Source organism: Thunnus thynnus, chromosome 8, assembly GCF_963924715.1.
Source record: "Thunnus thynnus chromosome 8, fThuThy2.1, whole genome shotgun sequence".
NCBI lineage: Eukaryota > Metazoa > Chordata > Actinopteri > Scombriformes > Scombridae > Thunnus > Thunnus thynnus.
This window is the reverse complement of record NC_089524.1, coordinates 2,918,442-2,932,764: the sequence shown is the minus strand read 5'-3', so window position 1 is coordinate 2,932,764 and position 14,323 is coordinate 2,918,442. Positions and strand designations below refer to the sequence as shown.

Here is a 14,323-nt window from a genome sequence, read left to right as displayed (position 1 = left end):
AGTTGTCTTTATTAGTGATAAAACAGATAATAAATGATCCGCTGGAACACTGGTCCTCATGGTTCTTTCACATTTTAACAGTCCAGCTTTGGAAGCAGAACAAAGTTCATGTTTCCTCTTCTCACAGTTTGTTTTTGTCTAATAAACATAATTAGTTATGGCGAAATAAATAAATGAATAACTAGTATCAGAGGTGAGAATCACCTAATGAAGTACATTTACTCTTTATGCATTAAATGCACTTAATTACTGGTACTTGATCATTGTGAGGAACTTTCTGCTTTTCTTTCACTACATTTCAGAGAATACTGGACTTTATATCTGCTATGTTTACTGCTGCCAGACTCTGTTTTTATAATTCACAAACCTTTTCTTTCACATTTAGCAGGTTGCAGCTGCTGAGTCAGTCAGACTAGTTTTACACCTGACAACCAGCCACCTGCTGCAGACTCTGACACTCATAACACAACATATCAGAGTTTATCGGGGACAAAACGATAAAGTTCTGGACTTCTGATGGACCATCAACCATTCAGCTGGATGACGACAGGAATTCATCGTCTGATATGAAGAAATATCACAACACAAGCACCAAATGTAGAGAACTGAACTCCAAGAACAGGCGACAAAATGTTTTTAGGATGTTTTCAAGACAAGAATACATCCTAGATCAAAATGTAGTGATAAAAAAGTGAGTTTAGACATGAAAAACATCTTAATTTCTTTCTTAATTCTCTTTTAAATGTTTTAAAGTTGCAGCAGAAATGACTTTTCTTGCCTATAGATGTCAACATGTTCACATCTACAGGTCTAAACTACCTGCTGTCCCTCTGTTTGCCTGCAGGTGGCGCAGGAATAATTATGCATCAGTATCTCACTTGCTTTTCTCCTCTTGTGTGTTAATCACACGTTCATCCTGTCAGAAACATGTAATTTCTCTACATAAACGAATCTTGTTTACAGTTTGACTCACCAGTTTCTGTGTGAAACATGTAATTAACTTCAGATCCGTCAGCGTCTCTGAGCTGGTTTGAACCACAGTTTGAGAACCGCTGACAAATATCTAACAAACAGCTCAAAATACAGAACACATGGAGGCTCGAGGGAGCTCTCAGCTCTTTATCACCACAGTGCATCACAATGGAGACTCGCTCATAAAAGAGACACAGAAGGATCAATACAGGTTTATGATCATCGACTTGCCCTTCTATCAAAGAGAACTCAGAGGAGAAAATGACACACAATTGATTTTATTTCTTGTAAGTCAAGACTGTGCAGAGAAAACATGTCTGATGGTTTTATCACGTCTGCTGGAAGCCCTCAGGCTCAAACATAAAACTTCCATCATAAAATACAGACATAAAAACATCCTGTTTTAAGAGTTTGATCCAGAGATCCATAATATAAAAACACATCTAACTGTGTTCAAGATCGTTTCCTACAACACAAAGTTCAGATTCAGACACTCGTCCTGGATGTTGTTTTAATATTTCTGTCATTCATGTCTGTTTTTTTAAAAACCAAAAACCGGCTTTACTGGTGAACTGCTTCCTGGTTGAACCTGACATCTAGTGTGTGGTTGTATGTGACCTTTTACACAGATGTCACCTTCAATATATCTCCCAAATAAATAATAAGATCACTGGTTATGTTGGCTTGTGAGCCTCTAAAAAGAATGAAAGACTCATTTTCTCTCCTCTGAATGTTTTATTTAAATTTGAGCTGTTTTAACTGAAGAAATAAGAAAAGTATGAAAAACAAAATATGACTGTGTCTGTAGGAACTATGTTTTCTCTTCTTTATTGTACCATTAATCATCTTCTGAACCTCTTTGATGGAACCACTTGTTTACATAGTTTGGTTAAACTTCTTTGCAAATTCAATACTTGGATCCTGAGAAACCAGATCTGGAAGTTTGGTGGTATTGTGACTATTTGCTGGGATAGTTGGCGAGCAACCTGGTAACCTGCTCACTAGCCAGTAATATACTGGAGCCATTATAGCTCACCAAGCTAGCTGGACAGCAAGCTAACTAGTTCAGTCACAAGCCAGGAAATAAGTTAACATGGTTTAAGAGACATATTTGTTCTGCATCTCTACTGTGGAGCAGTTTATACTGTTAATACGCAGGTGAAGGTTTATATAAAATATGATAGTTTCCTCCATGTTTGACTTACTCTGTTCACATAAAGGCCACCACTGTTTTCTAATCACGTCATAGTTCATAGAAACGAGCTCTGCATTGATTTACTTTGACTATGTGAGCAAATCTGCTGATTATGGCGACATTTTGCTGTAATAAATGTTTTGTAAAATAGTATTGTGACTGATTGAAATAAAGGTCACTCACCGCTGATCACCTGACCGAACAGTTCCTCTGGTGTGTCTCCGAAGAACGGAGCGCAGCCAACCAGGAACTCGTACAGGATGACTCCCATCGCCCACCAGTCCACCGGCTTGCCGTAGCCCTGACGGAGAATCACCTCCGGGGCGATGTACTCCGGAGTCCCACACACCTGAAGAAGTCAATGCACAGAGGAAAAAAAGCTCGAAACATGGAAAAAACTGTGTAAACTACATCCTGAAGGTCAGTCCAGAAACATTTGATTGAAGGAATTCAGGTAAATTAAAAAAATGTTGATAATATTATCAAATATAATGTTGATAATATTTACAAGAAGGCCTTCGATTTTTCTGTTACAGAGGAAACCTGCACAGGTTATCAGCTCTCACAGAGGTCGCTACAAATGCAGCATTGCTAAGACTTCAAGACTATTTTTTAATTTTTTTTAATTTGTCTACACATGATGATTATCGGTGACTTCTTTAAAAAGTTGAACTTTTTAATTCATAAAAAAGATGCAAATGTTAGCATATTTTTCTGGAAAAGCTGCCACAAATTCGTCTCTTAGGACACAATACTATATAATAAATATTGTCTTAACTAATGTATGTATATATATATGCATACATATGTATATGTATATGTGTGTGTATATATATATATATATATATGTGTGTGTGTGCATATGTATATATCTGTATCTATGTTTTATATTTCTTTTGTAAAGCACTTTGAGCTGCATTTTATGTCATGAAAGGTGCTCTATAAATAAAGCTTATTATTATAAACCCCCCAAACAAACGATACATCATTCAGATTAGACTTCAGCGAGAAGTAATTTCATAATTTGTTTAAATAAAGACTTGTAATCTCAAAGCAGCTGGTGGATACTGTAAATAACAAACAGTAACTGGTTTCCAGTAAAGGTTTCCAGTAGGTAAAGAAGCCAGCTGTTACCTGTTTATCCAGAAACTCTCTCGTGTCTTTCTCGATGTGTCCTTCATACAAGTTTGTCGTCAGACTCATTAAACCGATCTTAGAGAGACCGAAGTCCGTCAGCTTAATGTGTCCCATGGATGTGATCAGAAGACTGCAGGAGAGAATAAAGATATTAGATAAAAGTTTCATCTCAAAGGCTGCAAGACAAATATCTGTACATTGTATATTTAAATACTGTATATTAGGAGACATACAGTGAATATTTCTGTGTGAAATAGTAAAGCAAACACTCCCAACACCATGTGATGTTCCAAATATAGTAACACATTATTAAATTCTATAAATGTGATTGAATATAAGGACAAAGATATGTCGTGTGTGTCGTACTTGTCAGGTTTCAGGTCTCTGTGTACGATGCCGTAGTTGTGAAGATACTCCAAAGCGAGGACGGTCTCTGCAAAGTACATGCGAGCCATATCCACCGGCAGAGCTCCGATATTCTTCAGCAGAGTGGCGCAATCTCCACCTACACATGACAGACACGATATTAAATGACACAAAACCACCAACCGCTAATAATAAACTACAGTTGTGCTCATAAGTTTACAAACCCTGGTAGAATTTGTGAAATATCTGCCATTTTTTGGAAAATATGACTGATCATGCTGAAAACTTTTGTTTTATTTATGGATAGTGGTCAGGTGAAGCAATTTATTTTCACATAATTAGGGACCGAGCCCAACAGGCAGAGGACTACTGTAAAAGACCCTATTGTTTTTCGTGTATTTGTTTGTTTCTTTATTATTACGCCACTTAAACCCTTAATTTGACCCCCTAAACATGCTCAAAAACTCACCAAGTTTGGCACGCACATCAGGTCTGGTGAAAGATTTGATAAAATGTAAAAATTAACCTCCAAAGTGCCAAAATGTGCTCTCTAGTGCCACCTATGTAACTAAAATGGCTGCCACGGCCCGTAGGAATGTCATAGAGAAACCAAAACTCAATTACAACTACACAAGCCTCAAAACTTCTAGAACTAAGTTATTTGGAGTGATGAGACCAAAATTGAATTTTATGGTCACAACTATAGACACTGTGAATGATACACATCTTGCAGATTCTGGCAGGGTTTGTAAACTTATGAGCACAATTGTATAATAATAACAATCATCTTACCCTCCACGTACTCCATCACCATGCAGAGGTGTCTCCTGGTCTCGAAGGAACAGAACATGGAGACGACGAACGGGTTCTCGGCGAACGTCAGGATGTCTCGTTCCACGAAGGCCTGCTGGATCTGGTTCCTCAGGATCAGGTTCTGCTTGTTGATCTTCTTCATGGCGAATCGCTGCCGGGTCTCTTTGTGACGCACCAGAAACACGGCGCTACACAGGAAAAGAGAGAAGAGATTTATTCTTGAGTTATTATTACACTAGTCTCCACAGCTGGAACGTATTAAAACTAGAAGAACATGATGAATCGTTTGTTGTCGTACCCGTAAGCTCCGTTACTGATGAGCTTGATGTTCTCAAAGTCTTCCTCTCGAGGTGTTTTGGTTTTAGTCTGTGGTGGAGCTGCTGGGACTGTGGTTCCTCGACTCTGAAACACACACAACCAAAAGAAGAAAATGTTAAAAAATAAATAAATTTCAAGTTTCTAAGTCTCATTAACTGTTTCAAGTTTCAAAGAAAACACCCTCTGCCTGCAAGTTATTTATAATGAACTATAATGAATTATAAATGAGAGAGGTTATCTTTTGGAGCTATTTTTTAAAATAAAGTTCTCAATAAAGTTTAAAGTAACATATTACTAGACAGACTGGAAAACTGGTTGGGACTTTCTGGCACAGTGCTGAACTGGTTCGAATCCTACTTAAAGGACAGGGACCACTTTGTGTCTGTAGATAGTTACACATCTGAGCAGACAAAAAATGACATGCGGAGTTCCCCAAGGCTCCGTATCACAAATCAATGATTGGATGTATCAGAATTTTCAAGATCAGCAGCAGATCAGATTTTTCTGATCAGATTTTTCTGATCTGCTGCTACATTATGAACCATCTAAACCTCTCAGGTGGTCTGGATCAGGTCTGATTTCTGTCCCCAGAGTAAAAACTAAACATGGAGAAGCAGCGTTCAGTTTTTATGCTCCACATATCTGGAACAAACTGCCAGAAAACTGCAGGTCTGCTGCAACTCTCAGTTCTTTTAAATCACAGCTGAAGACTTTTCTGTTTGCCGCCTTTCATTAAACCACATTGAGGGTTAATATTTTACACTGCACTGTTACTTTTATTCTCTTGTTTTATCTGTCTTATTCCCTTTTTTAGCTTTTGTATTTCCAAATTTAACACTTTTTAATTGTTTTTATATGTCTTTTTACTTGTGTTGCCTTTATATTCTGTTTTAATGCCTTTTATGCTCTATGTAAAGCACTTTGAATCGCCTTGTTGTTGAAATGTTCTATACAAATAAACTTACTTTGCCTAACAGACATTCCAACTATTTAACATTGACTGATTGTTAACTCACATCCACCGAGTCATCAGTCTCTGGGGTTTCTGGGTTCCCGCTGTCATAGCTGCTCAGCTGGGCCATTTCTGCAAAGACACACAGAGGAACATCAGGAAAATAAAGCAACATGGAAGCAACAGTTACTGTACGTTTGATCAAATATCATCTCAATACATGTAAAATATATAGAAATGAAATAAAAATGTTGATTCTGGGGATGGTTTTACCCTCCAGGGGGTCCCTGGTGAGGCCCAGCTGGCTGATGATGTATCGGGGGATGTCGGACTTGATGCCCTGGCCCTCCTTAGCATGGCCCTCCGCTGCTTCCAACAAGTGGTAGAACTCCTCAGGATCAAACTCCTGCAGAGGAAGAAGAGATGTGAGAGGGGAAAGAGACAGGAAGTAAAAAAAAACATGGGAGAAACTAGACAAACACTAACAATGACAGAAATATATCTGTTCAGATCTGTAGTTTGGTCTGGAAACTGTCTCCATTTATCCTCTTGAACCCTTGTAAATAACGTCATTTATGTTTATGAATTGTTGTTTTTTCCAGTGGAGCAGACAGACGACAGCAGGTACGTTCAGCAGGATCACCTGATGTTAGACGAAGCTACAATACTTTACCTTCAGAATAAATGTGATTGCATTTAATTCCACATAGTAATAATAATAGATTTTGACATATGGTATGTATGATGAGTTAATCTTGCTATATCCTTTCTCACACACAGTCTGGAAGAGGGAATAGAAAAGTTTCTGGCTTCATCTCTCTGTTAAAGTGATGCTTTATGTCATTCAGATGAAGGCGTCTTTTATGTTAATGTTCCTTACAGCTTAATTAAGACATGACGGGTCATTCAGGGAAGAAGCTTCGTACTGGTGTGATGGAGCAGCGTTCATTTAAAAATGTTCTGATAAGGAAGAAGAAGACTGTTTTTTTTGTTCTCTCTCAGGCTGCATCACTGATGGATTTTTAAACTTTTGTGGCTGCTGAAGTCTTAATCAATGAGCGTCAACGCTCCCCGGTGATCCTCACAGTTAATCAACTGACGCCTTCATTAGAGCGAATTCTGCTGCCTGTTTTATAAAGTTCATCCATGCGGTTGGCATTAATTAAATTTGATAAAATATAAAGAGAAAAGTGCTGTCTGATTATTTTTGTGGTTCTAGAAGGTTTTGCTCCGATCACACCATGAGGGGAAAATCCTCCTCATCAACTTAAAATCGGCTCTTTCACTGCGTTTCATTGTGATTTTATTGTCTTTGTGCAAAAAAGAAGAAGAGTGAGATAATATTACAGTGACGTTAGAAGGCAGAACAAGACACACGTTTATCTCTCTGCATGTCTGAACTGCAACAATCTTCACGTTAATCTGACGGGATTCAGTTCAGACTTAGGTTGAAAGTGTAGTAAGACTGCCGTTTTTCATTTAAGTGACTCTGGCATTTATTCAGACGTGTTAAGTTTCTATCAGAACACCGTTCAGGTCTACACTCCCTCCCGCCCACTACGCTCTGCCAATGAAAGGTGCCTGGTACCACAACAGGGCCCTAAGTCACAAGCTAGACTCTTCTCCTCTGCAGTTCCCCGGTGGTGGAACGAGTTACCAAACTCTGTTCGATCTGCAGAGTCCCTCTCAATCTTTAAGAAAAGACTAAAGACCAAGCTCTTTCGCGAACACCTCTGCACTTGATGAACTGTAGGGTGAGAAAAAACAAACAAAACCCCCCCAAAAAACCTGCTTCTATGCACTCTAATGTCCTTGTTGCACTGTCTGTTGGCATCTACATCCTATCGGGCCCAAACTTAAGCTTTATGGCACTTACTGGTGTTGTTGTCTCCTGACTAGATCCCTGCTTGTGTTGTATCAGTCTCATATGTACGTCGCTTTAGATAAAAGCGTCTGCTAAATAAAAAATGCAAATGTAAATGTAATGTAACGTAAAGGGCTGCATGTCTGAAAGAGGCTTCAGTCTCGTCCGTCTTTCAGGCTGCTTGGTCTTAGTTTAGTCTTGAACTGAGTCGTCCTGCTTATCAACCTCTGAGACAACATCACTTGTACGGTTGTGATTCATTAAAATCGCTGTGTGCAACAATAAAAACGCCTCCTGATTGGATAATAAACCTTTAGACTCTACAGCAACAGCAGAGTGAAACACAGCTGAGTAGTGATACAGTATGAGATACTGTAGAGAGTCCTGCTGTTACATCCCCTCCTCCACAACACACACACACATACACACACACACACACATACACACACACACACATACAGTATGTAGTGTATACATGTAAACACACACTCTCTCCATCTGTGTGCTTCCATTTGTAAAAACCCATCCTGTACGGTGTCACGGCTTCAGCTGCATGTGATTAGTCACCTCACCCTCCACTGCCCCTCCAATTACCCCTCTATCTCCTACACTTGTTTCCTCCTCATTGTCTTCATCCCTTCTTCACTTCCTCCTCCTCCTCTCTCGCCTCCCTATCTGGACTCAAGGTTAGACTCACTCATTTGGCTCCAGATGTGCAGCAGAACTGACTGAGCTGTGTGAGGAGGAGGAGGAGGAGGAAGAGAAGAATGGAAAAAGCCTTCGCTTTGCCAGCGGAGAGGTGTTAATGTGTGTGTGTGTGTGTGTGTGTGTGTGTGTGTGTACATAAGCCTCATTTAAAATTCTCACAGGAAGTCCACAAATGAATTGCTGTGCTTGAATCGTTTCACAGCGAGGAGCGGGGGGGAAAGGCTCTAAATTGTTTATTAACCACGCGTTAAGCCGAGCTGCACAATATGAAAAAGCTATTTCGGTTAATACTAGTAATATTTTTTTTTATAGCAATCTTTCAAACACACACATTAATTTACACCACAGCGCAGCAGCAGTGTGATTAAAATGCAGCGAGGACTCTCAGTGTGTGTGTGTGTAGCTGCTGAGGATAACCAATCAGCACCAAGCTCATTAAAACATGGAAGAAAATTGAAGTACAAATATTCTGAAATTAATTAAAAAGAATCATGACCAACAACATAACGCGACACTTTCTTCTTTAATGCTTAACATGATTCTTAAATGAATGTTTTGTGTCTCTTGTATTTGCTTGTGACATTTGAATCTTCAGTCTCATCTCTTAGAAATGTTTTAATAACTTCTTTTATAAGCTGCAGATTTAAGCTCACAAATAAAGACACTTTCACTGATATAACATCACACACGCTGCATAAACAAACACGCTGTAAATACAGGAAACTCAGTCAGATACAGAAGATTCAACTAAAAACTGATGAACAAGCACAAACAAACAATGTTTATGTTTATTTTATATGTGCTCAGCTGCATCTGAGTCAGTTTCAGCTGCTGATGATGAAGACCGGAGATGCAGCTGAAAGCTCTGAAAAGCTGGTAGTAAGTGGACAGTTGAGCTCGGATACTTTGGCCTCAAATCTTTACTTTAGTTTTAACGTGTTTACATGATTCCAACGTTACTGGACATGTCATCTACACAGCTAGCGTTTAGCCTTTTACTATTCTTTATGGAAACTTCTGTATTCTTCATGTGTGTTTATGTTTTCTGTATTTACAGCGTGTTTTTATGTCATGTATGTTGTCTAACGGCTACATTTCTTGTGTTTTATTTGTTTGCAGAGTTTTACGTATATTCTGTCAACTACATCATAATGACGTCAGTGTATGAGCTTTGTCCCCGATAAGTAAAAGTAAAATGCAGTTTTTAGATAGAAATAAGACATTTGTGAACACTTGTGAACCTCGTCTGCTACATGTTTCACTGTGCAGACGTGTGTTTTAACAACAGTCAGTCAGTCAGGACGTCGTTTTTCCTCGACCGTCCTTCTCTGCGGTCGCTTTTTTTTTGTTCTTACCAGACACTCCAGCAGGCGCGCAGGCCGGGCGATGATGATCATCAGCTTCTTAACGAGTTGCATGACGAAGGTGACCTCCACGCTCTCTGACCGCTCGTGAGCCTGAACACACAACACACACACACGAAACAACAACAGGAAGTTCAGCTTCGCATCGTACAGTAAGGAAACATTTTACCTTGTATTTCAGTCTTTAAACATAAGAAATAGACAGTTTTCATCCAACAGGAATGAGTTTTAATGCATCGACATGAAAGCATGTGACCTCATAATAAATCCCATTTTTAATTATATCTTAAATAATTCATCATCCTGATTTTTCGTCCTGATTCTACGACCTTGGAGCCGTGCAGCGAGTGTGTGCGTCTTGTACTTTGTTTGCCCTTCACAAACAAAGCAGAACGAACATTTTGAGGACAAAACGGACGGAGGGACTCTTTCCTCCGGTGACACCTGCGAGTGCGAGGTAATCTAAATCAGACCGCACCTCCGCCTCGCCTCCTGATATCCACCGTGAAATGTCTGTCAGTGTGGAGACAGAGCAATTTACCCAGCAATCCACTGTAACTGACTGGAAACACATCTGGAGCAAACACTGATCCCCCCCCTGAAAGAAATGGGCTGGAAGGAAAGTGTGTGTGTGTGTATGTGTGTGTGTGTGTGAGCTGTAACAATTACAAACCACCCACTGTAACACATGTGTCATTCTCGGGGGGGTAATATGTGTGTGTGTGTGTTTATGAATGCAGCATGTATGTATGAATGTATAAATGTATGTATGTGTCATGCAGCTAACAGAGGAGGCAGCGGCGGCTCGTTGCTATTTGTCTAACAGAGCCGCGGTGACCGATACAGCCCCCCCCGGACCCCCCCCCCCTGAATAATTTATAAGTGAAATGAAACCTGGAGGGGAGGGTGAGATATGTACTTTACTAGTAATGTATCAGTGTGTGTAAGTGTGAAGGAGACTGTACAGGCTAGTGATCGGTGAGTAATGGACAGCTGAGGGACGGACTCCCACTGTGCAGCGGCTAATTAACCAGTCAGAGTGTGTATGTGTGTGTGTGTGTGTGTGTGTGTGTGTGTGTGTGTGTGTGTGTGTGTGTGTGTGTGACAGACTGTATATTTAACTCTGCATGTCTAATGTGAAAGTGTCCCTGGTGGGTACACAGTATGTAAAATGTACTTTAACAGCTCGTATACATGTTTTATATATGATATAATCGGCTAGTTTTAGTTTAATACAGATACATTATATCAGTGTATATGGTTTGTATTGTAGGTCAATGTTTTCACATGAATAATGGATGAAAAAAAACTTTCTTTGCATCACATAGACGATAAGAAAATGAGTAAATGAAGAACAATAACAGCACATTATAGGATATAATATAATCATTTTATATGGAGTGTTTTTACAGTGAAAAACTATACATGATTTATTGATTCATTTATTTTAGTTCAGTATAGTTTATTTCTAAAAAAAGTATATTTTTGTTAATGATTATAAATAAATATGATAAATAATATGTCAATTCTCAACTAAAATACATTTTTGCTGTATTTTTGTTGTTTTTATAGTTATAAGTACTAATTTCACTTCTAAGGGAGACTGTTTAAAATTTAAGTTTTTTATTGTATTTCCTGTCAGTTTTGTGTTTTTGACAATTATATATTTCAACTGTCAAATATCTTATTCAGTTCATAATCTAACTAATCAAATTTGAGGGATGTTTGTCAAAGATGAAGAACAATAACAGCACATTATAGTATATAATATAATCATTTTATACAGTGTTTTTACAGTGAAAAACTCATCTAATGTTCAGAATATGTGATCAGATATGTGATTTATTGGTTTATTTATTTTAGTTCAGTACAGTTTATTTCTAAAAAAGTTATTTAAAAAAGTATATTTTTGGTAAAAATTTCTAAATAAATATGATACATAATATATAAATTCTCAACTAAAATACATTTTTGTTGTATTTGTGTTGTTTTTATAGTTATAAGTACTAATTTAATTTCTAAGGAAGATTTTTTAAAATGTTTTTTATTGTAATTCCTTTCAGTGTTTTTAACAATTATATATTTCAACCGTCAAATATCTTGTTCAGTTCATAATCTAACTCATCAAATCTGAGGGATGTTTGTCAAAGATGCTTAAAAATGTTTCAGGTTTTATTGTGTTTATATTAAAAACATGAAAAAGTGAAAATTTACAAATGTAATATTGCAGGTTTTTTCAAATTATCTTCATTCTGATGCACAAATACTGAGATAGCTGCATAGAAAAAAGATTGCTTGTCTTGTTGCACCTGTTGTTACCCTGGAAACAAGACAACGGTTGTTGTTTTGGATCTAGTAAATAAATTTGTGGCAAAAATGGTTCAAAACTGTCAGTAATGAAGTTTAGATGATGGTGAAAAACATAATTAAATACAACCAAGGCTGCAACTAATGACTTTTTATTCTTCTACTGATACTTTTATTTCAGTTCATCCAATAATAATTGTCTGAGCTGTAAAACGAGACTAACGGCCACTACGAGGTGATGTTTCCACCAGCTGAAAGCCAATTAAAACCAGATGTTTGCATCTGTATTTACTCTGATGAACAAGAGTCAGAGTGAACCATCGACGCTCGCTGACTGCTCAGTCGGCGCTACGTCTTCCCCTCTGCCCTCAGGTGACCTACAGGAGTCTAACAGGGTCTCCCAGAGGAAGGCCTGGGACGCAGGTTGCCATAGTGACCGCCAGGCAGGTCACTAAGGCCTCCGTGACAGGGATGGATGAGGGGAGAGGAGGAGAGGACGAGCGTCGGAGGTGAAGAGAGACGGAAAGAGGAGGAGGAGGAGGAGGAGAGGGGTAAAGGTGGAGGAGAAACAAAAGACAAGAGCAGGAGAAGGAGAGAAGGAGAGACGGAGGTGGAGAAGAGGTGAGGCGGCCTCCTGTGAGCTCTGTAATGGGGTCATGACATGAGGAGAGAGAGAACGGATGGATGAATAAAGTAATGGATAAGCAAGGAGGACAAAGGCAGAGAAGTGAGATGTCAAGAGCAGAAGGACAGAAGAAAACTACATTCTAACAGGGGAGAGATGGTTTAATAACACATTATAATGCACATTATAATGTGTAATAATGCACATTATAATGTGTAATAATGCACATTATAATGCGTAATAATGCACATTATAATGATGTGAGCTGAGACAGGAAGAGGATGAAAAGTTGTCAAATGAAGAAAGTCAAAGTTTTGCTGTTGACTCGTCTGTATAACTGGGAGATAAACATGTTTCTTTCAAAACAAGTTTTTCAAATGTCATTTTTAAAGTGAGATTTCAGGAAGCATGAAAGCAGGTTTGGGTGATACGATGATAAATATATGAGATGATAGAAATGTGTAAGTACAGTTCAGCATCTTTCTCTTTAAAATCTCTGCTTATTTATGCATCAAACTCATTTAATTAACTGGATAAACAAAAAACAGAATTTATATTTGGTTATTTATAAATAGTTTTTCCAGATGAACTTCCATATCATTATATACTTTTACATATATTCATATCACAATATAAAGTTACATATACTGTGATTTTATTCATGTCAGTCACCTCTGATTGAAACTAAAGCTGTCAGCAGGTTTGATACTGAAAATGTTGTTTTTTGTGTTTGTGATTTGGGTGAACTGACCCTTTAAAATGATCAACAGCAGCATAAAACACAAAGTTTATCTCAGTCCAGATACTGAAGAGTTTGTCTGACACTAAACTCAAACTAAACGGATTCAACAGTTCTTTAAGTTTCATAACTGAAAACAGCTCAGTGTCCTGAACGGAGAAACTAACACTGAGTAAAGTCCTTCAAAGTTGCAGAACATCTTCAGGAACTAATTAGCACATGAATGTATAATATAAAGCATACTGTCACAGTATTAATTGATCATTAAGTGCGACAAAAATCTATCAGAATACAATATATCATGAAATTGGCCTGATGACTCATTAAAAAGTCTGAATTATTAACAAGAAACTGGAAAAAAAAAAACAGCAGCTGACTGATTACAAGACGACTCAATAATTAATGTATTTGTCATCGAGCTCGTATGATTGTTCTGTCTGAATAAATCATCACAATACTTACAAAAAGAGTTCAGACAAGTTCTGCTAGTTGGTTTCTGTGTGACAGGAAGTTAAAACCAACTGAAAACTGAGCAAACTAACAAAGCAGCAGCTGAAGTTTAAAGCAGAAGCAAACTTAGCTGAGTGGTTTTAATGATGAAGAGCGTTCATTTATCGTAACTATCTATTAAAAAAACATCAGCTGACGTGTTTCAATCTGCTCAAAACTGTTGAGAAGCTACGAGCCTCATCATCTTCATCCTCAGTGTAAACGACTTTTACAGCTCGACTGAATCAAATTGACTCAACTGCATAGTCTGCGTCTCCCTCCTCCTCCTCCTCCTCTTCCTCCTCCCAGCAGTGAGTGAACACCTTCCACTCGCTCCTCCTCATCACGTCCTCCGGTACCTCCTCCTCCTCTTCCTCTTCTTCCTCCAGCCTCCTTTGCCACGAGATGCGAGACATGTCTCCACCGAAAAACAACAAAACCCTCCGAAAAAACAACGTTCCATAAACGACGCAG

At 38.3% G+C, this 14,323-nt stretch overlaps 1 protein-coding gene across 9 annotated transcripts in view; it reads right to left on the bottom strand.

Moving 5' to 3' along the window:
* mast2 (microtubule associated serine/threonine kinase 2) overlaps positions 1-14,323 on the bottom strand; it is a 202,339-nt gene that overhangs the window by 17,461 nt on the left and 170,555 nt on the right. For all 9 annotated transcript variants that reach the window (XM_067596127.1, XM_067596129.1, XM_067596126.1 and 6 more), the window contains 8 exons: positions 9,681-9,782; positions 6,027-6,159; positions 5,818-5,885; positions 4,782-4,885; positions 4,463-4,671; positions 3,671-3,809; positions 3,302-3,434; positions 2,351-2,516 (listed from right to left, as the gene is read on the bottom strand). In XM_067596127.1, the coding sequence (XP_067452228.1) occupies positions 2,351-2,516; positions 3,302-3,434; positions 3,671-3,809; positions 4,463-4,671; positions 4,782-4,885; positions 5,818-5,885; positions 6,027-6,159; positions 9,681-9,782 (1,054 nt within the window). The remainder of the gene's footprint in view (positions 1-2,350; positions 2,517-3,301; positions 3,435-3,670; positions 3,810-4,462; positions 4,672-4,781; positions 4,886-5,817; positions 5,886-6,026; positions 6,160-9,680; positions 9,783-14,323) is intronic.